Consider the following 25,992-nt stretch of genomic DNA (forward strand, 5'->3'; position numbering starts at 1 on the left):
GTTGGAGGGTGGAGGGAGCACTGAGCAAGGCGGCGTTGGAGGGTGGAGGGAGCACTGAGCAAGGCGGCGTTGGAGGGAGCAGTCAGCAAGGCGGCGTTGGAGGGCGGAGGGAGCACTGAGCAAGGCAGTGCTGGAGGGTGACCTGGCCCTTCAGGTCCACTCTGTACAGGCCTGGCCTGGACACAGAATATGATTTGGCCAGCTGACAGACTGCCCTCACTGAACTCATAAGCACACACCTGCTTACACATCACCTACCTGAGTAGACGCCTATGTGTTAGCACACCTGCTTATCATTAGGCAGGCTTAAGACTTTCAAAGTGGCCGTGTCAAGGTGGTGTAGCCGAGACCCGACCCCAGTGGCTACCTGAGACTGGGCAAGTGCAAAAGCAGGAGTCACATGAGACCATGTGAAAGTCACCAAGCGCTCCAACCAGCTTGTGTCACCAGGTGAAGAGCTCTTCCCAGACGGAAAACAGGACTGACACAGGACTGACACTGAAGCATAGTTTAATGAGTGACAGGTGCAAACAAGGCAGAGGAAGGCTGGTAATACAAATATAAACTTTGTCAGCACTTTGAAAACAATAGCAAATAGTCTTAAATACATACAAAGTTTATTAAAAATAGGTTGCAAATGAAATACAGTAGAAATGGAAAACTACAGCAGTTTGGATGTTCTTCCATAGTAATGCACATTATGAAATGTGCCTTTACACATATTCACATTTGACCTCATTGTCCAGAGGTGGCCAAATCTACTTCACCATGGGCTAGATGCAGACTTACAGATGTGTGCACATCCTTCTGCACACCTGTCATCCTACAATCATCTGCATCTTCTTCTCCAGGGAAGTGTGGGCACCACACCCCAGGGCTGCCAGTGCTCTCCAGACACGGGGAGGAGCTTGCATTCCCGGGGCTAGGGGCAAATCCTTCATCAACTCTCAGGCCCACTCGGCTCTCTTACTTACAGAGGACAAGGCAAAAGCACACTTTCAAATAACCCTGATAGACGTACAAAATATTTACACTTTCACTTTTTCAACAATTTATCATACAACTCTTATTAAAAGTGGTTTTTAGGGTGGCGAACACTTCTGTTCTTTTATTTGAAAGTGCACATATTTTTCCTGATAAATAAGAGAATAGGATGGTACAGAAAGATCATCTGGACCCACAGTAGGGCTTTGTCAAATAGAACATGTGCTTAAAATCATAAAGAAATTTATCTTTTTAACATCACACATACAAACAAAACTGAGGTCCGACCCACCACCATCAGCCACACACCTACAGCTGAAGGCATGACAGTGATAACTCATAATTCACAAATTAAAATTAAATAACTCTTATACTATAAAAGAGACACAGCTAGAACTGCCACGAGTAACTCTTGTAATATTTACGCTGCCGATGTATAAAAGTAAATTCCTTTCTTTTCTGACAGCGTATCGGTATAAACATTTCTTTTCAAATTTCAGAGCAACAGTTATCTTCAGTGTCACCCTAGGGCCTCCCACTCCCTGCTGGGTATTTCTGAGCACAGTCCCACAGGAACATGAATTACATGAATTACATAGTTCTTAGACCATCAAAACACCTGACAACCAGTCATCTTCAATTTTTACTGCACCCATTAGTCTAACAACAAACTGGTATTTAGAAAACCAAAATCCTCTAAGATTAAATACACAAAATTCTGTCCTGTAGAAACTTTAAAATATGAATCATTCTTTTAACTTAAACATCAGAATTGACCAGGAAGGCTCACACCTGCTGAGACATCCTGCCCCAGGAAGCAGGGCTCCCAGTGGCCTGGGCACAGACAGGAGATGAGGCGGCCTGGGGTAGGTGCCCCGAGGGCGGCAGGCCCAGAGCACAGCCACCCTTCCTGCTGTGGGCTGGCTGTGGGCACTGGAGTGCACACAGCCAAATGAAGATTTTAGGAAGCAAAAGAAACAGAACTTCTTGGTTTGTGCTCCTTGGGATGATATGGAAGATGGGGAGAGGACAAACTCATTATCTTGATCTCTACTGCCCTTCATTCTGCCCTGTGAGCCCAAGACACCAAGAAGAATAAAAGGCCCTTAACAGTGAGTAGAACCGCAAAGAATCATCAGGCCTCAAATCATACAAAGGCTAACTTCTTGATAGAGCAAATAAGATTTCTTAGGATTGGAACATCTCTAAATCACAATCATTTTAGAAACAGAATTAACTCAGAAGTCTAACTCCCCGTGCCTGTCAGGCTCACAGCTGCAAAGCCGTGGCCGGGCTTACTCAGGTAGGCACCAGGTGCCCTCCTCCTCCTCTTCTCACTTTGTGTTCAGTTCGTTCTCAAGCTCTGTTAGTTTGCGAGAGGCTTTCACTTTGTCCGACACATCTTGACCTTGAGAGAAGAGGCGTTGGCGCTCTTTGAACGTCAGGTTTTCAGGGGCTCCAGGACTTCCAGCCAAGTTTGCATCATGGCTAGGCAAGAGAGAAATACAAAAGATTATCTGTCAAAATACAAGCACCTTGCCCGTAACTTGGTAGATCTATGTAACGGTCAATTCATTCAAATTATCAGTGAGACTCATTCTTTGCTGAATGCTGCAATATTACATTCACTGGTGCTGTCTGAAACAGAACTATGTCCACATCATTGCTAAAACAGAACTGTATTAACAACATGAACTTTACAGCCTACATGCTCACATGATTCCTAACTAAATTTACTGAAGCTGTATTTTTTTTGGGCGTGGGGCTTGAACTTGGGGCCTGGGCCCTGTCCCTGAGCTCTTTTGTTCAAGGTTAGTGCTCTACCACTTTGAGCCATAGCACTACTTATGGTTTTCTGGCAGTTAACTGGAGATAAGAGTCTCACAGATTTTCTTGCCTAGGCTGGCTTCAAACCGAGATCTTCAGATCTCAGCCTCCGGCATAGCTAGGGTGACAGGCATGAGCCACCAGCACCCAGCTGAAGTATTAATCCATGTATAGGCCTGGTATGGTGGCACCTGCTTATAATCTTGGCAGGTAAGAGGCTGCAGCAGGGAGATCACAAGTTTGAGGCCAGTCTGGGCTATACAGTAAACCCTAAGAAATAACTATGCTAATTAACCTTATTAAACCAACTAGTTAACTCACTAATTACCTAAACATTCTCCTTTATAAAGCAGTAACTTTCCTCAGTCTTATCTAACTTTCAAAAAACTAGTGAGTGTAATTTCAGCAAGAAGGTACTTCACACCAGTGAAATAAATTAACTGTAAGGTAGAGTTTCATCTACAGATATACTTAATTTAGTAAGTGATAATTTAATAGGTGACAGAATAGGACTGATTTGGTGTCAGTGTTGTAAGGACAGTTTTGATAAGGCCACTTGTAAGTCAGTCCCAGGTGTGACGGTCCGTGGCGGCACGGCACCCTGGGGTGGCCCCAGTGACCCTGATCCTGGCACTGCACCTGTCCTTTCTGATGATATGCAGCTTGCCAGTGTCCTGGCCAAGAAGCCTAGTACCTACATCACCATTGGAAACACAACTGTATTAGCAATATGCACATGCCCATGTGACTTGGTACACTGGGAATCACCGGCGCTGACAATGATCCACAAGCAGTGAGCGTGGCCATGGGTCACCGTGGGTGCCGTACCTTCTAGCGAGCTGCTCTCTTGGGTCCCGAGGAGCATCGTGGGCTCCTGCCACGGTCCCAGCAGACCCCGGGTATGACTGTGGTCCTTCGCCAGAAAAAAGAAAGCACAAGTGAGAGTGATTATTGCCAAAACCTCACTCCCAAAAAAGATGCACCACCCACAGGGAAACATAACGACATACTTAATCACTCAGCAGCAAAGCAAAAGGCTCTTCATATTGGATGAAAGGCCTACCAATCTGCTACCACTCTGCTGAGTGGAGCGACCTGTGTGTAGAAAACTATAATGGAGCCATTTGAGAAAACACAGGTCAGCTCACATGCCTAATTACCCTAGGTTCTAAGACAAATCAACAGAAGACCTCTTTTAAACAGAGATCAGCAAAACCTCCAAGACACTAACACTAGGAGTTGTTTTTTGTTTTTTTTTGGTCTGGTTGTGGGGCCTGAACTCTGGGCCTGGGCGCTGTCCCTCAGCTCTTCAGCTCAAGGCTAGCGCTCTACCACTTGAGCCATAGTGCCACTTCCGGTTTTTTCTTTTTTGCTTATGTGGTGCTGAGGAATCGAACCTAGGGCCTCAGGCATGCAAGGCAAGCGCTCTACCACTGAGCCACCTGCCCAGCCCACTAGGAGATCTTATAACAAATATAGCTCCAGAGATGAAGTAGTAATGATTCTGGAATGGGAGGTGTGGCTCAAGTGGCAGGGCACCAGTTATGAATGAAAACACCCAAAAAGAACTCGAGGGCCCTGAGTTCAAGCTGCAAAATACCAGGAAAAAAAATGGAAGCACATGATTAAAGTTCTATTCTTTTTCCAGGATAATTACTGAATTTCTTTTTTCAAGATAAATGACTACTATGAGAAGCAAAGCAAAAACCCTCCTGGCACTGCAGATATAAAACCTGTGACAAATGAGCAGCAGGAGGGAGTGGTTGCCAGCCCCGGCCTGACCAGCTGTGCCGAGGGCCAGCCATGACCAGCCACGGCTAAAGACCATGTCGACCAACAGGTTGACATATGCCCTAGAGACTTTTTTGAGTTTTTCATGGGGAGATTGTTGAGGGCCAAGAGATGATGCGGATAAAAGGTTCTAAATGCATCCAAATGTATGATAATATCATCACTAATAATAATATTACCAAAACCAGAATGCATTAAAAATCAGTATTCATGCTATGCTAATTGCAATATTAAAACTAAAGAAAATCTCACAATTAAAAGACCTTTACTTATAAAATACACTACAGTACTAACTACTCAAAAGCACATATTAGCATATGAAGTAGGCAAAATGATTCCATGACATCAAGAGAGGAGGCTGACTTTTCTTCCAAAGGAAGAGCCTGTGTGCACTTCCGGGACAGCCCGGGGTCTCAGCACACACTTCACCCCCTGGGAGCTTCTGTGTGGCAGAGGGCATCATGCTCAGCGAAGACTCAAAAGATGACCAGAAACACTTCTCCACCCCCACGACCCCCACCTTCCACAGGTTTGGTTTGTTTTCAATTTTGATTCCAAATTGTTTCATTTTATCTGGTTTAAAAAATACTGTGCTGTATCTTTTGAGCTTTGTTGAGAATGATACTGGCTTCTTCCACTAGCAGAAATGCATCTTCAAACTTGTCAGAACTTTTAGAGTTTGTTAGAATACCAGAAACTTTCTGTTGACTATACATGGATACTTCCAATTCCAAATGATTTCCAAAGAGCTTTAGGAACACAAACACATCTTTTAAAACAATGTGTTGTTATGTTAAAGTCTAGGATCGTACTGTTCATCAGATCATTCCTCATATGGTCCTGTGGAAGAAGCCGTGTCCCCCATCTGCAGAAGCATGCCCAGCAGAGCTCAGGGGAGAGTAGGGGCGGCTGGGAGTGAGGGAAGTGAGGGGAGGCTGGAATGTGCTCTGCGGGGAGGGAGGTGCTGCGGGGCAATCAGACGCAGGCTGTAACCTGCTTCCAAGTGGCGTTTTAGGTGAGTCAGAGGAAGTGTGTGACTGAAAACCAACACAGCTAGAACAGAGTCCTAACTACAATACTGCAGTGCTACCAAACACGTGCCACAACACTAAGGAAGTATCTACGGTTCTGCTTATAAAATCAGACACAAGGCTGGTAACACTATACTTCACAATTTACTCTATTTCCATAAATGTCTTAAAAGGCACCAAATTCTCGCTATTTGTTCATATAGATTCTACAAAACAAGATTTAATTTTGGCTTCCAGAGTGACGACCCCCCCCACCAAAAAAAAAAAAAAACACTGTGCCTTCCAAGTTAATTTAAGCACTGATTCAGGTGGGAATGAAGAATTCTGCCCAAACTCTACCCTAAGTCCTAGAAAAGTCAGCTTCTGGCACAACTGCTGAGTCCTACATGTTGATGTGGAACAACACAGAACTAAGGATCATTTGCATTCTCTAAAACACAAACTACTGCTACTGTGTTGAAGAGGTTTGGTGCTACAGTTCCACTTAATTTACACCCCATCAATGTGAAATCTCAATGTGAATGTAACCCATTAGCTACGCCTTAAACCTAACATTCAGTCATGCAGTAGGCAGCTATGGCCTGTGCACTGAGCTCCAAGGCTGCAGCCTTGGCATCCTGCCCATGACAGGACCTCTGTGCTCCAGCCGTCAAATCAAAGGGTGCTAAGAGTGAACAGCAGGTGCAAGCCCATTAAGGCTTTGCTGTTGGTCTTCTGTCTGCTGGGGAGAAAAGGGAATGGAAATGAATGGAACCAGGAAGGGAAGAGAAAGTTCCAGATAACCAGGGTGTCTGGCCTCTGGAGCAAGGAGGTCTGCATTCGGCCAAAAAGGCTTGCTCTTAACCAGTAGAGCAGATGTTTCACCACCTAGTGAAGCTGTCCCGAAAGACACAGCTCACCAAATGGGACAGCTGGCACAGAGCCAAACGTTCTACTCGCCTTTAATAGTGTAGACCTGTATCTTTAGAGACTCTAAAATGTACAAAGGCATTTGCTCAGAGGTTGGAATTACGTGAAGAGGCAGAGAATGAAAACCAAGACCAACAGTACTTTGGGTGATTCAGGGAATGACAGAGGACTGATCAGAGAGATGCAACTTCTTAAAGCATAAAATTGGAGCACTACACGTTCATCAACAGAGCATTAGCCCCGACACCACCATGGGGGGCAGAGTGAGATGATCATACTGAAGGCGATCAAGTGAAGCCCACATGCCAAGGCTCCGACCTCCACAGATCGAACCAGGTGGCAGGTGTGCAGAGATCCAATCATCAAGGCAAGAGAGGCTTGATTTGCCATTCCTTTGTTTACCGCTACCTTTGTAGTGGCTGGGACGGTAGAAGCCTGGTTTGTTAGGAGGGAGTGGGGGCTGGCCTGCTCTGTGAGCGGTACTGTTGGCTTTGGCTGAGGGTAGCTGGAATGAGTTGGAGAGAAAGATGCCATCGGAGGCTGGGCGTGGCTGGCGGGGGGGCTGCTGTGGCCTGACAGTGGCAGGAAGAAGGTTCTCATGAGACTTCCTGGCGCTGGAGTACTTATCCTGACCTGTTGGACTGCCGTCCTCCTCCTCCTCCTCCTCCTCATTGTATGCAACAAACTTGGCAGTGAACAGCGAGTCTGGGGAGAGGACCTGTGTTTTGAGGTAGGAAGCGTTTCGCTGGGGTGGGGGAGGAGGGGCACTGGGCGCGGGGGAGGGGGAGGGGGGCGTGTAGTCCCGTGGAAGCGGAGGTCGGCACAGCCCAGGCTCCTCCGGCTCCAGCAGCCTGCGTGCTGCCTCATCGTGCTGTCTGCGCCTCTCGGCTTCCAGGCGGCTGTAATACCCTTCCTCCTGTCGCCTCTGCAGGCGGGAATAGACAAAAGCACAAGAGTCAGAGGTCAGGAGGAGATCACTGGACCCCCTGGGCCTTCAGAGGCAGTGACAGGTGCACTGCCCATCCCCCCCATCACCACAATGACAACACATCCACAGGACGTCACAATTACTTGAGCGGCAGAGGCAGGTCAGACCAGAGTCTTGTGCTAAGATCTCTGAGGTCACACCTACTATTCCTGACTGCTGACATCAAGCACTCAGAGAATGGAACAAACCAGCTCTTTAGGTCTCCTTTCATTTATGCAACTAGACTTTGAATCCTCTCAATTTTTGCCTTTCTTCTTCCTCTTTCTCCATCTCTTTTTCCTCTCTCCTCTTCTGTTTTGGTAGGGTAACTTACCTTTCATTGCTCTGTTTAAATAGGAAATCATAAATTATAAGAAACATCACTCATTTCCCCAAGGCAGCGATCTAACAAATATGCTTTCCACAGTTCTCAACCTGTATTTCAAATCTTAATAAACTCCCTGATGGACAGAAAATTCCAGCCAAGCATTAACAGCAACAGCAACAAGATACTATGTTCAAATATATTTTGACACATACTGTACATTTTTTTCTGACATACATGTGCACAAACTACATTTGACAGTATTTAAATTCTTTTAACATTTAAAAAGGTAACAGCACAGTTTTGTTAAAGATTGACAAGAGTTTTAGAGCACAAGGAAAAAAATATGAAAAAGGATGAAAAAGCAAACAGAATACCCTGCCTTAACTGGAGTAAATGACAAACGCTATGACATGGAGTAGGGTGAACTGTAAATTCATTTAACCAATGAAAATCAATTAGGAAACCGGTTGGCACTGTAATAAACTTTAGCTCCTATTTTCACACTGTACTGAACTCTCTCCCTGGTACCTCCAGATGCACACAGGTGGTCACATATACATAAGGTGACAGTCTATGTGCACACAGGCGAACACGTGATGTCTTTGCCTCACTTTCTAGGGAGACAATATGAAGAGTAAATGCCAGCCTAGTCACTGCCCTAGACCCGATTTCCTGCCCCATTTTCTTGCTGTATGTTGGGAAATCCTGAAAGAAAGACATTTTTGTGTCCATGTCTGCACAAAGTCACTATTCCTTTGGGCTAGGTAATTAATCTAGACTGACGCCTGTGCCTTTTAAATGGCACTGTCAAGAATCTTGAAGGTATATGAGAAAAAGGTGCTCCATAATACTGTAGGAGGGAGAAACTGAACCTGTCAGTTACACCAAGAGCAGATACAATTACATGACCAAAGTGACCTTACTGAGAACATGAATGCACATTTGCTGTAACAAAGCAAAACTATCAAGTTTGGACATTCTGTAGTAAAAATAAGTTTCAGCTTCTTTTTACAGTGACCATGTGAGTAGAGAAGCAGTTACTAGAACATGTGTATATTCACAGAGCATGGGTTGTAAGAACATAGGTTGGAAAGATTAAGCAAGAATTTCTCAACACAGAAAACAGCCTGGGTCTTTTGCACATGCACACAGTGCTGAGGCGATGAATAGGCTGCTCTGCTGAGGCTCCAGAAAGGCCAAAACTGGCCCACAGTGAGCACTGAGCAGTAAGCAATGAGCAGGCAGTGACCTGGGAAAGAAGTCCCTCCCTAGCAGCCCCAGGGGCTTTCACAGACCACACGCACAGCACCAGAAACCAAGTGGCTCAAGTTCTGGAAGCATCCCACAGGTAAGACTCGCGGGTCAGTGCTAACCACCCCCAAAATCTCCACTCCTTCCAAACTGCTCAGCTACTGCAGGCAAAGCACGACACATTTAGCGGAGGGTAGAGGTCTGTAACACACCAAATCACTGCAGCATCGGGATGCAGGGTGGGTCCTCACACCAGCCCTCTATCCTCATCCAAATGAGACATATCACATCCCTCCATCTTACTTGGATTGTCTTGGAGATCAATCAATCTCATCACTACAAAGAGCTTCCTAAACATGTTTTTTCTTCTTTTTGTGAGGAGAAGGAGGTTCTCTTAGCATAGTTTATTAGACTCTCAAGGAAAGAACTGTTAACAAAAACTAAATTTTTTCCCATTAGAAGTTGTGACACTCAAAGTTTCTACCTTCATGGAAGGGAGGTAAGCAAGAAATACAGCTTCTCTCAAGCTGGACAGCTACCCATCATGCCCCCGGGCAGAGCAGGCCCCCACAGGCTCAGGTAGCAGCCTCCGCACCCAAAGCCCCCACTAAAAACTCAGAGCCAGAAAGGTCTGAGAACTACATTCCCAAGCTCCTATGTCTCAGAATGGCAGAATCAGCTGTCACTTTAAAATTCAACTCATCACAAATTAAAAACACACACACATAAATGGCCAGAATTTTCGGATTGCATACTAAGTTTCCTTATAACAATGTGTTTTTCAGTCACCTCCTGTCTTTACCATCAACCAGATTAAAGTAATTTTAGCAAATAATCTATTTGAAAGTGTTGAGATAACAAACTGTCTTGCTATGTCCTGTTGCCTCACACTCCAACAGAAACTGAACAAGCAACCCTTCACAGAAACAAGCTGCTCCTGTCCAAGAAGCCGCAGAAGCAGAGCCTCGTGCAAACAGGCCCTTTCCCCAGAGCTCACTGCCACGCAGCCTTGGCACTCACGTCTCAGGGAGGGCGGCTCTGAAGGCAAGAGAGCCTGGAGACAGTCCAGAAGAGAGGTAGGCGGGCCAGATGGGGCTAGAGTTTTTGGTCCAGTAACAAAAGCTGGGAGATTCGGCCCTGTTCTGTCTTGTGCATCCTAGATATACACGATTTCTAGCCCCCTCTGCCCTAGCCAATCAATTGTGTTGAGGCTAATTGGGAAAATTTTAGCTGCCCTTAGAGGACCATAACCTTTTCTTCAGCATCTCGCTTTACTCGCTCCTCCTCCTGACGTCGGCGCTCTTCCTCTTGTTTTGATCGATCTTCTGCTTCCCGTCTGCGCATCTCTTCCAACTGCTGCTGACGCCTGCGGTCCTCATCCTGCAACTAACAACAAACTGACTTTAACGGTCACCCGGCCAACAGTACCAGCAGACAGAAAAGCGCACACTAAGACAAGCAGACACACACACACACACACACACACACACACACGTTAACTACAAAATACTAAGCTATGTTACCGCTGGAAGATGATAAAGTTTACACCTTATAGCTATATAATTTTAATAAATTACCTAAATACGTGGTCTACACAGGGCCAGAGTTACTCTTCCATTAATCATGGTTCAAAGAAACAATGTATCTCACACATTCAACAAAGCATGATTTTATTAGAATCAGTTTGTTAGCCAGCTCTGTAACTTAAGACCTTACTGTAGACGGCCCCTGTTACGCATTCCAGAACAGCTCACCAGGCGTGAGAGTCACCTCTCCTGTGGAATGCAGGTGGGACTCCTGTGTCTGTCTCAAACCCAGCTTCCACTGACAGCTGTTCCGAACAGCCCAGCTGTTCTTGGAGAGTGAGGTCTCACTGCTCCTGTGAGCCCTTTGGCATCAACTTGCAGATTCCATCCTGGACTTCAGGAACTCCTTCCCAGCTCTGGAAAACCCAGCTGAGCCATGAAGCCTGGCCCTGAGGCCTGCAGAGGACTCATTCTGGCTTGTTTCTGTCTGCAGCCTTCAAGGCCCTCAGGACTACAATCCCCTGTTCCCCAGCACATTGCCTTAATGGATGCTGAGTCTGACAGTTCTTATGCTAGCCCAGAACTAATGACCTGATTTTCTATTTGGTCATTCAACTTCTGCCTGTTTGAAACAAGAAAAAAGATGCCACTTGTTTCCGCTAGCATCCCAACACTTACATATCTTCACATGCTCTGCATGTGCCTTCTACTTGGCTTCTGGCTCCTCTGTCCTCCTGGTCATTTCTCTATTCATTACAGATTGAAACTATCTTTTCCAAAAGCACCTGGGTTACTGATCAGTCTGTGCCAACATTCAAAGTGCTGCATTCCCCATTTATTCTCAGTCATGGAACTGAGCTATAGGAACATGCACAAATCCTCAAGACAGGTGACCAAAAACCTTCAGATGAAAATGGAACTCTTAAGTCATCTAGCTCAGTCTCTTACCTAAAATTCCTATAGGATACACTTCCATTTCTGCATATTCACAGCTGAACCTTAAGATACTAACTTCTCCACTTGGACTGCTACCTACTTCTCTGAAACAAAAATCTAACCATTTCTTTCCTTACTTTTCTATAGAACAAAACATTCTATCTGGTGGCAAGGAATAACCTGTGGCACTGTTTTTGTGTATCTATAAACAATAATGAAATAAAAAATTTAAATTGTCTTCTCAAAAAGAAAAAGAAATTTGACTTTTTCCTTTGCACAACTAAGGAACAAGGCCATGAGGGAAAACTGGTTCCAAGACAGGTCTGACAGCAAGGGATCGCAGAGGAGCCACAAACCCTGCTCTGAGAATCCCAGGGCACCCTGGCTATCTGATCTGCACCTGGAAGGATTGTATGGCCAACTATGGTTATTAGAGCTCCGGTAGGAAGACAAACAGCAAGAGGACAGGAAACATCCTATAGGAAAGCAACTTAAGGAAGAATACACAGTTGCACTAAAGTATCAGAGGTTCCCTACTCCAATAATGATCAGAGGAATTTCAGCATGTTGGACTTCTAGACCTAATGGAAACCTAGTTCTGAATAAGAAAATAATGTACAATTTAATTCTTTTAAGCCAAATATAAAGACAGGACAATTAGAATTCAGTAAAAATGCTATCTTATAAATCTGTAAACAGGCATTTTTTTTTCTAAAAATTCTTCATTCTAGATCTGGATGGTCGGTTGTAAGCAAGGAGACTTCTCCTTGAGTTTAGTTCATTTGTTACTGTTTTTAAAATAAAGACAAATTTACTATTGCTATTATTATTAAGGTATCTAAGCAGTAACCCTCTGGCTGTTATATGTATTCTCATTTATTTATTTATTTGGTTGATCACGGGGCTTAAACTCGGGGTCTAGATGCTGTCCCTGAGCTCTTATGCTCAAGGCTAGCACTTTACAACTTTGGGCCACAGCACCATTTCCAGTTTTCTGGTGGCTAATTAGAGATAAGAACCTCACGGATTTTCTAGCCCGGGCTGGCTTTAACTGCAATCCTAAAATCTCAGCCTCTTGAATGGCTAGGATTACAGGCATGAGCCACCAGCACCCGGCTATATTCTCATTTATAAAGAAGGAGAAGGAAAAACCTTTCCTCACTTCCCTCCCACCTCTAAAGCATTAAGGAGAGGGGGAAAAAAAGTTCTCTGAATTTACTCTAGACAACAGTGTCCTGTGCTGTGCTCAGTGAAGGTTAAAGGCTAATATATAACACCTAAGTCCCATCATGCCTGAGCATCACACCCAGAACCGAGGTCTAGATAAAGGACCCTGCTGTCAACATGTCAGTGAAGACCAAGTTCTGCTACCCTGGAAGTCCACATCCCTAACCACCAAGTTATTTTCAGATTAAAGACTTGTGCAGGATGGCGGGGCACCAAGTGGCTCATGTTTGTAATTCTAGCCACTCAGGAAGCTGAGATATGAGGATCATGGTTTGAGGCCAGCCTGGGCAGCAAGGTCCATGAGACTCATGTCATGGCTCAAGGGGTAGAGCACTAGCTTTAAGCAGAAAACCCAGGGACAGCCAACCAGGCCTTGAGTTCAAGCCCTAGGACTAGTGCACATAGTGCATACTAGTGTACACATGCATGCACACACACACCTTGCAGTTTGAGATTTGTGTGTTCATAATTTTATACTACAAAACATATTGTCTTACTGCCTTTTCATTTAAACCATGTGAATATAAAATGGGGTCATAATACCATTTTCTTTTTGACAGTTTTGCAGAGTGCACAAGTCTCTTAAAGCTCTTTAAAAGAAAACAAAACACCTTCCCTTTGTTTTTTTCTGCTTATACTCTTTTTCCGTTAAACATGCCTGAGTAAATGACGGTTACTTTAGCGCTCTGGCGCTCTGAGAGCCACTGAGAAGCCACTCCCCTATCTATAGTCAGATGTACCCTCACAGCAGCACTGTGCACACATGGGCAGGGGCCACCTGCAGCGTGCCGCACTCCCTTTCCCTCTTTTTCTTTCCTTTTTAAAGATAAATAAGTTTTTCTCAGAAGTTAAAAGACATAAACTCAGCTGATATAACACCAGGGTAAAAGATAAGTCCCACAGCAGCAGGTTAGGCTCAGAGGCCCAGGCTATACCTGCTCCTACAGGGTAACTCTGATCTTGTCTATCATGTGAGTTTTATATTTACTTCATAATGCATACCTGCTTGTCTTAAAATGAACACACCGCTCCCAGTTCAATGCCGCCTCCTGTAGCATTGCCCCCAGGTAAGGCCATGGTGAACTTTGGATTCAATGTCTTCTAAGTCTAGGAGGTGCCGAGGGTTATGTCTGGTGCAGGAGTGTAGCATGTGTGCGTGTGTGTGTGTATGTGGAGTCCAGCTCAGAAGAGTCATGGAAGTCTCTGAACATATGCTGTCGCTGCAGCAGCCCATGATAAAAACTTTTGAGTTCTCATACTAGTCAGAGCCTCAAGGACCACGTGGTAACAAGTCAAACTGGAGACAAGCCCACTGAATATCAGTGGGCCTCTAACTGAAAGATGATTCCAATACTGCCACTTTATGAAAAAGGGATGTTACTGTGTAGCAGGAAGAGCACAGATAAGACTTGATGGTAGTTAGAATGCTACCTGGTACTTGGTCTGTGTGACAGACCTTAAGCTTGGCCTTTTACTCACATAACAGGTGTATTGGAAAGAAGTGAGTAATAGAGACAAAAACACGAATGACACAACCTGTCACCAGTGCAAGGACTGGGGCTGCCTGTAAGACTCCAGCGGGGCAGAGTTTTGGCTCTACCTGTGGCTGACATCGTCTAATCCCCGGCCACAACTTAACAGGATACAACAGTCAGAGAGGCTATGTAGTCAGGGCAGGGTTCCACGACATGACTCACCCACTGGAGTTCAGAGAAAGGCTGTGTGGACAGTGTGTGACCATTACCTGGTACTCTAGGGGGTTCCCTAAAGAGATGCATTTTGGTCTGAACAGCTTCCTAGACCCTTTTAGTAATTAAAATCAGGGAGAAGGGAACACTGACTTTATCTCTGGACAGTTAGGAAGGCACGCATCTTTGGGAACTTGAGGCTCTGGTCCTAGAACTGCATTCCCCTCACTAAGTATTACTTCACCATGAACCAAGCCAGAACTTTTTTCCAGCATCTCACTGCCCCTCTGGAGGTGTTAGCTACACCAAACAGGACTGCCTGGAGGTAGGACCCAGTACTTAGTACTGTCCTCCACACATCGGGGAGATCAGGGAGAAAGCCGGCCCAGACTGAAGCACCAAGGCAGCCTTGGGCCTCTGGAACTTGGCTGCTCTGCCCCCCCAGTCCCACGTGCCTCCTACACCCTCGGAGCACAGCACAGCGGAGCACTGCTAGCCACCAGACCTCCCTCTGCCTGCTCATCCTTCCCAGGGGGGTCTAAGGACTGCCTAAGATTCTATAGAAAATTCAAACATGCACTGGGAAACTGAGCTAAGAAGTGTTCAGACACATGGGTAAGATCAGTACTAACATTCAAAATACTCTCTGAAAGCAAGAGAAAACCTTTTATTTTGGAATATAAACCTTAATACAGTCATTCTTATTATTTGTTACAATGTTTATGGAACCCAGTAAACTCTTTGGGACAGGCGTGGTAGGTGGTAGGGCACACCTGTGATTTTACCACTTGAGAGGCTGGGACAGAGGATCTAGAGTTGGCGGCCAGCCAACAACAAATCAAAACAAAAATCTCTCTTTGGACCAAGAGTCAGCTACCACCTTTGTGAGGCAGTGTCTCGGGTCAGTGTGCCTGCTGTACGATGGACGCTAACAATGCTTGCTACATGATCTCTCACAAGAGTTGACTCTCAGTGGAGCGCAGTGGTAGGTGTCTATAGTCTCAGCACTGAGGGCTGAGGCTGGAGAGGTGCCCAGCTGCAGGCCGGCCTGCATGTATGGTGAGACTCTCACCTGATCACTATCTTCCAGTGACTTATAAGGACACCTTCATACACAAAGGGGGAAAGGAACGTATCTATTTATTATGTTTGACATAAAACAATACAAAAGAAAAATGCAGAGCTCAGAAAATATGCCCTCAGATAGCCAAGGAGGAGAGACTTTGGTAAGAAATGTTTCTCTGCGAATCCATCTTCTTCCAAGATATGTGAAGTTAAAAAAAAAAAAAAAGGGAGTACTGTTTGGTGAAAATGTCATTAAAGTAAAACTAAGGTTAAAGATTTATTTTATTTTTGGGACGTGTCTCACTATGTGGCCCAGACTAGTCTCAAATTCTGGATCCTGGGACTATGGATGTCTGTTAGCACACCTAGGGATTCAAGGATTTGAATCTGTCTGATAGTGGCTTTATGGTACTTAGAACAGACACTGATTAAAGTTACTACAAATAGATCAGTCAGAATTAAGTCTCTTGGGTGGAAACATTACTTAAACCCAAGGAGCACTATATGATCAACCACATTTCTTCAACAATGACAACACAATAAATTCACAGAAGAAGATATCTACAAATATTTTTTGGCAGAGTATAAATTGGTACCCTGACCAACTAAACTAAAACCCATGTGATATCATTAAAAAAACCCACAGAATGCATATTCATTAAAGATCTCCCTTACTCTATCAATACACAGTAAACTTTAAAAGTTACATCTTAAAAATGGGAGCAGTACCATTTCAAATTAGTTTATAGCAATTGAATATTTAAAATCTACTTCTAATGGAACAAGAATGAAATTTTATTTCATTTGCTCATATACTTATGACTACAAAAGAATACACAGAATAAAATTGTGACTAAAACTGAGAAGAGATCAAAACCATAAACAAACAATAACACTTAAAATTAACAGATAAAAGCAAAGAGTAACTAAATCTAGTAACATTCAAAGGCATGCTTCTAAATAGTCACAGGGCTAGTCTCCTCACCTAGGAGACCCTGGAGAACTGATCTACTGAGAACATAAAACAGCCACCACCAAAAGAGAAAAGAAAATCAAGACAGGAAAAATGTACCAAAGGGAAAGAAACAAGAACATACCAAATCTAGAACAGAGATTGCTGGCATAGCAGTCTGCTGCAGGTAACAGAGAAGGAAAAAAAAAAGAAAGTGAAGTGTGAAAAAAAAAGTTAGGTTTAGACCTGTATTCATTCCGCCACCAGCATTCTTTGTTGCTCTCATGCTCCATCTGTTTCTGGATACCCGATGAGAAAACTAGGGAACCTCAGACTAACGTCTAGCATTCAGAAAGAGAAAATATCTACACAGTATTAAATACTTGAGTTTCATTAGTAAAAGACATGAAAACTTAGAAAGCAAAATTTCCCTTAGCTGTCTTATGTGAAGAAATTATTAACATACATATAACACAAATCCTTTTTACTAAATCAGCATATTTATGACAGTCTGTGCTAGCATCCTTTGAAATATTCAGTAATCATCTGGAAGAACTATGATAAACAGAAGAGGTTAATGGTGGCAGTGCTATTGTAGGTGCTCACGCTTCACTGTGGGACACTGCTAGACTCATTTGCCATAGATAGCAGGCCCCAAGCGTGACTACAGTAAAGTCACCGCTCCTTGCAGGGAGGGCGTGGGCGGCACGAGGCCCCGTGCACACTTAGCTGTGGCGTAATGCTCCGAGACTGGTGGGAGCAGAGCAGACACATCAGCACCGGTGCCGCTAAGTGAAACACATAGAACTGGGAGCCCAAGAGCTCTGACCAGGAAGTGCATGAGAGCTATTCAACCTACCTTTCAGGCTACAGTCTCTGTCACTGACCCCATAGCTGTTCTTTCAGATAAAATACTAATGAAGCAGTGTAATAGTCAAAATTACAAATTATGTTTTGGGCTTACTTAAGAAACTTAAGAATCTCCAAAAGATTCCATCTGAATTTTGGGCAGTTATGAATACATTTAAGCTGAAGTAGATCGATGATCGATAATCAGAAGTAGGTGTGTTGAGAGAGATTTTGCAGGAAAAATTCAGAGCAAACTGAAAAGGACCACTATTTTGGCTTTGGTGATTTCATCAAAAATTACGTAAGTTAAATTCCCTCATGAGGTCAAAAGATAAAAGTGCTGTCTAACATCTATTGAGCCTTGTTATAAACAGCCCAAGAGCTCAAATGAGCCCCCTCCTCCCTACCCCCCACGCCTGCCTCTGTCCCTGCCAAAAAAAAACCCCAAATTTTTGGTCATCTTTTCTCATTAGGACTGTGCTGAGTAGGTAGAAAAAGTATTACTGAAACTCGTAACATGGCAGCATGGCACTCTCCACAATCAGTATTAAATGCCAGAATAACGATAAATGACCCAGTTAACTCTCTTGATAGGGTTAACAAAGAATTTGGCTTTCATCTAAAAATCATTTTAATAATTTATTGTACTAAACTAACTTCAATTTTTAAAGCTTTTATTTGAAAAAAATTTATATGGAGAGATAAACAAGATAAAAAGTTTTTGGTGTTTTTATGCTACAACTACAATTAATTAAACATTTGCTACATCAACAGACATTTCAGTTTACAAAGGTTCCGTTTCTGGAAATGATCCTGATCTTGACATCTACTATCTGGCTCACATCAAGACCAGGGTCACGACTGCCTGCCACATTTCTGTGTAGCTTCATCGGCATGCACAGCCATACCCACTGGCTGTTTCCCATTCTAAGGCAAGGCTGAGTGGTACATATACACCATCTACCAAGCCTCAGGTGTTTAACATTGGGACCTTTAAGAAAAAAAAACAAAAACTGCCAATCCCTGATCAACAAGTTGATTGTTCCTGGGTAGTTATTAACTAATAAGTGAAGTGTTCCTGAGAATAATTATGTGAAGTCATTACCTAAAACAATAAAGCTCCACTTAAACTATATTTATTCTTGTCAAAATACGTCTCAAAACATTCCAGCCCTAACGACCTAGCTCATTCTGTAGAACCTCAGCCAAGAATAATATCCACAGTAAATGGGGAAGGCCCTTCCTCACAACCGAAGGCTTCAGCTGTCCCTATAACAAACACACAGAAGCTGGAAGAGGAAGCAAAGCTGCACATAACCCAGCCATTCTCCCCTTTACCCTGGCTCTTCGCTCAGCCTCGAGGCGCTGCATGATCAGCATGGTATCCACATCGTCATCCTCCTCCTCCTCGTCATCCTCATCTTTCTGCTTAGCCTCTTGGAGCCTCTTCTGGAACTGCCACTCCAGCATGAGCTTCCGCAGGCGGTCACTCTCCTCCGAGGTGCGGTCTGCCTTGCTCTGCAGCTCGTGGATCTCCCTGCTGAGCATATCCACGATGTGCATCTGCTGCTGCTTTTCTAGCTTCTCCCTGGCATCTCGCTTCCATGGGTCTGGGGACAGGCTGTCCCCAGAGGACAGCTCCTCTTTACTGATGGTGATATACTGCAAGTCTCTGCGCTCGATTGTGCGGGGCTGCTGCTGAGGCTGCAGCTCCCGAATAACCGTTTCCTGAGGCCGTGGGAGTGTAGAAGGTTTTTCTGGCTTTGCTTGCTGTGCCACCACGGGAGAGAAGGGAGCAGGGTTCAGGGACTGGGTACGCATCTGTCCCAACTTCCTCTCCTGTTCCCTGCGCTTCCTCTCCCGCTCCTCCTCCAGGCGGGCCTTCTCTTTCTCATACCACTTCTGATGCTCTTCTCGCTTCTTCCTCTCTGCGGCTGCCACCTGAGCAGATGGTGGTCCCACCTGGCTGGCAGGAGGCGGTGGGAGAGGCAAGTCCATCGGAATCCCATCAAAATCGCTGGTGTAGTGGATAGGAAGTGGAGGTGGTGGTGGAGGCAGGTCGGTTCGAATGGGCTGAGAGATAGCTACTGGTGTGGGTGGCACCACGGCTGGGGTTTTCCACCGGCCAGGTCCGCTTTTGGTCAGTGTGGAAGCAGGGGTAACCGACTTGGAGGAGTGGTTCAGGTGTTCTTGGCTGGAGGAACTGGATTCCACAGAGGAACTCTGATTGATCCACATATCGCTATCAGACTTGCGATCCATGGTGCTCTCGACTCGGTGCCTCTCAAGTTGGTAAGCTTTCTCTTCTCGAAGCTCTTCTTGGGAACGGGTAATACGCTGGGAACAGAAAAAGGGAAACTTCTGTACTTTAGCCACTCACCACAAGAAATTACCAAAAGCTCAGACGTGCCATTTCCCTGGACTCGAGGGAAAACTGTAGGAGGAGTGCCTGGGCTAAGACTGTGACTGCTCTATAGCTGGTGGTCAGATGGGATCTGCCCAAAAGACAGAAAAGATGCACTTCTTGTCTGACCTACCATCGCTCAGGCCTATCATGGACCATGCAGTCCCTGGTGCTCCAACAGCAGAACACAAGTGCATCTGTACAGCCCTGCAGTGGAGCCAGCAACAGGGCTGACACATCTGTATGCGTGAGTCTAACTGCACCAAGAACATCTCTAAGTAACCCCTGTGACGAAGTCCAGTTGTTCTAATTACTACACCTTCACCATTTTATCCAGTCAGAGAGCCATTTTTGAATGCGTTCTAGAGCTCAGGAATAGCTTTATGAGCTCTTTGATAGAGCCATTTATCCAAAGACAAGTTATTTTAGCTGAGATGTTTCTGTTCCAATCTTGGAAATGTAAACCCTGCATCTGCTGCTGACCCCATAATTTTGCACCTGTTGGCTGGCGCCTCCCCAGCTGGCTATCAGAAGTGTGTGTCATCCTGGCAATGTAAGGGAAAGCATCTAGCACTCACAGAACTAGGTCAATGCAGGGCCACCTAGGAGGCGGCAGCAGAGTGGGGGACCAGGCCAAAGGATCACGTCCTGCACACTGACTCCTATCAGCGCCTCTCTGTTCTCATCGATCATGGCTCATTTCAACTCTAAAGTCTTTTCCTGGACATGCTAATGGAAGACTGATTACCTTTGGAATCCCTGCGTCACCTACTTCCAAGGCAGGGTTTTTTGTTTTTTTTTTTTTTTTTAATTGTGAAAATACCGTACAGAGGCAAGATAACGAGTACATTTTTTATCAAGCATTGTTGCCTCCTCCTTTGTTTCCCCTTCCTATACCTTCCCATGCCCAATCCTCCCCCACCCTCCCACCAAAGTTGTAAAGTTCCCCCCATCTTCCCCCCCACCAAAGTTGTAAAGTTCCCCCCCATCTTCCCCCCCACCAAAGTTGTAAAGTTTGTTTTTCAACATATCGACTTGTACATCTCATTGTTGCAATGGGTTCACCTGTATCCCTATTTAAACGATTTGTTTTTTCCCTTCCCCTCCACAAATTACACCAACATCAAATACAGTGAAAGCAGGCCAAGGCAGGGTTTTTATCCTTAAGCGCTACCCTAGATTGTACCAATTTTGGAACTCCCAATCACAGCAGAGAATGCTCCCCCACCTGACCAGCCTGACACTGCCATTGTTACCAATCAGCGCCTCATCAGCTTTCCAGGCTTCTCCACAGGCCCCAGAGCTGTCAAAGCCCACAAGTCTGTCTCTCTCTTTACCCTCCGGCTTCAGCCTTTTTCCCTGGTACTCTTCCACAAAAGCAGCGGTGACAGAATCTGGAGACCATCACTTGGTAGTGCCTGCCTCTTCGGCAGCGTAAGTGCACTGTATGAGCATCGGCCTCATTTCCTAACCCTATCGCAGTCCCTCCGGTGGGACTGACACAGGGTAACAAGTGTCAGCAAAGTCTCGTTTATCCCTCGAGAGCACCCTGGAAACCGCCTCAGGCTTTGTATTACTAACATGTCACTAACCAAACATTAGAACACAGAACCCCTCTTCTTATTGCATATTCTAATCTCTCCTTTTAACCCCAAACCATGAAAGAAAAAATAAGACAATCCTGTTGTTGTGAAGGAAATAAAAGCAACTGTTCCTAGAAGTCACTGCTTTTATTCTGCTGAGTGGTCTGCCTTTGAAGGCAGAGAGAAATCTGATGAACCCCTCATTTCTAACCTGAATGGCAACACTGGAATGACTACTATCTGTGTGCATATGTGGCTTTTCCTCATAATTTGGCCACTGGTTCTGGGGAGGAGCCATCCGATCCTGGGACTTGGAGGCTGGGAAGGTAAAATACTCCCGGGTGTATGTCTGGGTGGGGATGGGGTAGGCCTCAGGTCTAGGTGGAGGTGTCTGCTCCTGCAAAATGTGAAGAACAAAGAAAGGTGAGCTCTTTATAACTGTGCAAAAGACTAATCTCTAGTGATTTGTTTTACAAATTCAAAACTAATATACATGCTAAGTTCTGTTTTAAAAATTAAACTACACTGTAAATGAAACACATTTTATTCAGTTGTGTTAACTTAATTTACCTAATTACTATATTAAAAATTGAGAGGTTAATGACGTAGATTTAGGAATTGTAATCATGCTAATTTGGTGAGAAAGATCAGGTAGTCTAAGAAAGCCCCAGTACTACACAGCCAAGCCTTCCAGCTTCTCTCTCAGACCTCAGTGCAGAGATTTCCAGTGGAGACAGATGTGATCTTAGCTGCAGTTCCAGAGGCATATGTACTCTTCCCGCCAGGACTGGGAGGTTGATCTGTTGGGAACAGTCAAGAAAAAGAAGTTCCCTAGTAAATAAGGAAATCAGAGACAGTAGTCATATTTCGTGAATTAGCACAATGCTAGTGAGCTGTCTAGCAGAGTGCACAAACAAGGCCTATTAGAAGCTGGTTCCCTCATGCCCACAGGTCTTACACCAGCATAACCCAGACCCAGACCCTGTTGTAAGATGATGACCTGGCCAATATTTCTGGTACATATACAAATAAAGTGAAAAAAAAAATGATGCTTTTCTTACTTGCCACATTGGGGCTGGAACGGTGATCAGCTCTATTTTTCATCAATCTGTCATCACCAGGCAATTTCTTTGGTTCACTGTACTCTGCCCAAGGTAGCTGAGGACTCTCTGGGGAGCCATTTTGAGCTGAATTATTATAGAGCTCAAAGCCTTCACTCTTTGGTCGGGGTTTACCTGAGTTACGACGATCTGAAACTGAAAACAAAGCATGTTCACTCCCCTCTTCTCTTCATTGGTTCTAAGACTATTGTATTTTGGTTCAATAGACAAATTAACCAATTTTTAAATTTCATAAAACCTGTTCTCAACAGAATAAGATGTTTTCAAATATCCTGAGAATACTGGAAACATTTCACTGTACTGACATCTATGAGAAAAATACATTTTCAAAGCTTATCTTCTGATGGACTAAAAGCTTGCCTGCTTAAGTAATGACATAACCATTTTTTTTTTTTGTCGGCCATGGGGCTTGAACTCTGGGCCTGGGCGCTGTCCCTCAGCTCTTCAGCTCAAGGCGAGCGCTCTACCACTTGAGCTACAGCGCCACTTCCGGTTTTCTGGTGGTTTATTGGAGGTAAGAGTCTCACGGTCTCTCCTGCCGGGGCTGGCTTTGAACCGCGATCCTCAGATCTCAGCCTCCTGAGTAGCTAGGATTATAGGCGTGAGCCACCAGCGCCCGGCGACATAACCATTTTTAAAGGAAACTATCAACACGTTTCTGTTAGTTCTTTGTTTCTCTTTTGGTGCTGGTCCTTGGGCTTAAGCTCTGGGCCCTGCACTATCTCTTGGCCTTCTCACTGACACTCCACCCCTTGAGCCACAGCGCCACTTTTGGCCCTTTAATAGTTAACTGGAGATGAGTTTCATGGACTTTTCTACCCGTGCTCACTTCAAATCATGATCTTCAGATTGTAGTCTACTGAACAGCCAGAACTACAGGTGTAAGCCACCAGCACTACTTGTCTTTTTTTTTTTTTTTTTGGGTCCGGTTGTGGGGCCTGAACTCTGGGCCTGGGCGCTGTCCCTCAGCTCTTCAACTCAAGGCTAGCGCTCTACCACTTGAGCCACAGAGCCACTTCTGGCTTTTTTCTTTTGCTTATGTGGTGCTGAGGAATCGAACCCAGGGCCTCAGGCATGCAAGGCAAGCGCTCTACCACTGAGCCACCTTCCCAGCCCTTGTCTTAATTCTGAGTTATCATCTGGTGTAGTGGCAGCATGTCTCTGCTCTAGCCTTCCACTGTAGTTTCTTGCTGATTCTGCTATTATGACCTATTTTTCCACTTGGTTTCTAGCTCATATTCAGGCTGTTATCATGCCTCTGCTGTTGCTCTTGAAGTGTTGCTATCAGTTACAGCAGTAGGTTCAAGAATATGAAGTTCCCCAAATCCTAACTTAGAGAGAAAATGGGCTTGAGCCAAGACCATACTTTTTAGGCAATGAACAGGTTAAACAGTGTATCATTTAGATTGACCTGGAAGGCCAAAGATAACTTAAGGTTTCTCAACCAGTTCTTTTTAAAAGCCCAAGAGTTTCATTGATTTTGTTCTGAGGTTTTTCTTCTTACATTGTAACTATAAAACCTATTCCAGAAATAAACTGAATTTTTCATTGGAAACAAATTATATATAACATGATAATCATACTTATTTCAGCATATTCAGGACTGAATATGACTGAAATAGCCACTGATATGCAAATGCATGTATACGTGTATATATCCATTTATATAGCAATATCTTCCTTTGGTAAACAATGGCCTGCATTTCTAAAGACTACTCTGAGCTTGCCTATCAAAACTCAGTTTGTTGTCCATACTGGCTGAGGGCCTATTCTACACCAGCTACACCTGCCTAGCTCTTAAGCTATGGAAGCTCAAGAGGAGCCAACTAGCCCTATATTCAATACTGACAAAATGCCCAGTTCCCAGAGGGCTCCCCACAGTGTGGCTTGTGCCGACAGTGAGAAGAAGCTGATAAAGCAAGCATGGGCTCCGTGGCCAGATGGCACTTGTCTTACCCTTGATCCAGTACTAGTCCTTGACTGCTTGCTTAATACACTCATTATCAATTTCCTGATTTTGGAATTGAGCCAATTCCACAGGGTTTTTTGTGACTAACAGAGAGAGATTATAACTACAAAATACATGTCACAGTAGGGAATCAGTAAAAGCCAGCGGCCCTTGTTCCTGGTCCATACTTCTCTGCATCATGGGAGACGGCTGGTTGAGGAGGGTGGCCAGGCCGTGATAGATGGCACCTTGCTTTGCTACTTCAAGTGTGACCACAGAGCTCGTTCTTGTCATGAGTTCTGCTGCCCTAGGAAGAAAATGTTCTAAGTGTAAGAAAAATGGAACACATTCATTAACTGTGGTCAAAATAACCAACGCTGCTATTTGGGCAATAGTTCTAACTTCCAGACAGATTACCTTTGCCTAAATCCTTCCTCTGAATATGAAACACACAAGTATGAAAACATATCCCATGGTATCATAGTAAAAGAATAGTAAGATGATATTCAAAAATTCACAAAATCCCAAGCCAAGATATACTCACTTTCACACACACACACACACACAACACACACGCGCGCGTGCTCAAAATAAACTCTTGGTTAAACCACATTCAATGAGACATGAAATGGCTTGTGTACTAAGAGATTTACACTTAAAAAAGTAAAGAAAAAGCCAGGCGCTGTTGGCTCATATCTGTAATCCTAGTTCATGAGGAGGCTGCGATCAGAGGAGTACAGTTTGAAGCCAGCTCAGGCAGAAAAGTCCATGAGACTCCTCTCCAACAAAGCACCGAACAAGTGGTGTGGAGCTATGGCTCAAGTGGTAGTGCACTAGAGAAAAAAAGCTCAGGGACAGCACCAAAGTTCAAGCCCCAGGACCAGCAAAAGATAAAAGAAAAATAGGAGCAGAGTTTGAATATGATTTTGTTGTCTCCCAATTTAAAAATTAAATGCAAAATGTCATCAAACATGTTAAACCGAAGCCTTGGACAAACCAGTCTGTACCTTTCCTGAGAGAGTCCAACAAGACTCCGTCCATCCACGCTGAGCAGCTGATCACCTGCAGCTAGACGTCCATCCTGAGCCGTGCCACCCCCAAGGTGTGCAGATGAGTCAGGGGGAAAAAAGGGGGAGAAAAACGTAAGTCACATTCATTCTTCCAGCCAGCCCCATAGAGTGCTGCATTACTGCAAGCACCATGACACGCTCATGTCATCTGTTCAATGCATGACACATGGAAGTGTGCTTCTCTGGAAATAATACTAACCACATCTGCAGCTCCTCCTTTCACGACAGACTTGACATAGATCCCAAGTTTGTCCTGACCAGCACCCTGTACAAAAATAAGTAAGAGCCAACAGACACATGAAGAAATGCTCAACCTCCCTAGTCATAAAAGAAATGCAAATCAAAACAACATTGAGCTACCACCTCACTCCAGTTAGAATGGCTAAAATCAAGAATTCTAATAACAACAGATGCTGGAGGGGATGTGGACAGAAGGGAACCTTCTGTAAATTTGTTCAACCACTTTGGAAAGCAGTATGGAGGTTCCTCAAAAGACTCCACATAGAGCTCCCCTATGACCCAGCAATCCCACTTT

General features: G+C 44.7%; 1 protein-coding gene across 10 annotated transcripts in view; it reads right to left on the minus strand.

Moving 5' to 3' along the window:
• Positions 1 to 600: 600 nt before the first annotated feature.
• Mllt4 (myeloid/lymphoid or mixed-lineage leukemia; translocated to, 4) overlaps positions 601 to 25,992 on the minus strand; it is a 96,671-nt gene continuing 71,279 nt past the window's right edge. For 6 of the 10 annotated variants that reach the window (XM_013024570.1, XM_013024563.1, XM_013024564.1 and 3 more), the window contains 11 exons: positions 25,657 to 25,722; positions 25,395 to 25,468; positions 24,576 to 24,694; positions 22,380 to 22,574; positions 22,027 to 22,118; positions 21,530 to 21,715; positions 18,670 to 19,668; positions 10,340 to 10,474; positions 6,951 to 7,467; positions 3,640 to 3,724; positions 601 to 2,472 (listed from right to left, as the gene is read on the minus strand). In XM_013024570.1, coding sequence (XP_012880024.1) covers positions 2,319 to 2,472; positions 3,640 to 3,724; positions 6,951 to 7,467; positions 10,340 to 10,474; positions 18,670 to 19,668; positions 21,530 to 21,715; positions 22,027 to 22,118; positions 22,380 to 22,574; positions 24,576 to 24,694; positions 25,395 to 25,468; positions 25,657 to 25,722 — 2,622 coding nt within the window. In that variant the 3' untranslated portion in view covers positions 601 to 2,318. Of the gene's footprint in view, positions 2,473 to 3,639; positions 3,725 to 6,950; positions 7,468 to 10,324; positions 10,475 to 18,669; positions 19,669 to 21,529; positions 21,716 to 22,026; positions 22,119 to 22,379; positions 22,575 to 24,575; positions 24,695 to 25,394; positions 25,469 to 25,656; positions 25,723 to 25,992 lie in introns of those variants that run through there. The other 4 variants (XM_013024569.1, XM_013024568.1, XM_013024565.1 and 1 more) reach the window with 3 other exon arrangements.

Source organism: Dipodomys ordii, unplaced genomic scaffold (genome assembly GCF_000151885.1).
Source record: "Dipodomys ordii isolate 6190 unplaced genomic scaffold, Dord_2.0 Scaffold77, whole genome shotgun sequence".
Classification (NCBI taxonomy): Eukaryota; Metazoa; Chordata; class Mammalia; order Rodentia; family Heteromyidae; genus Dipodomys; species Dipodomys ordii.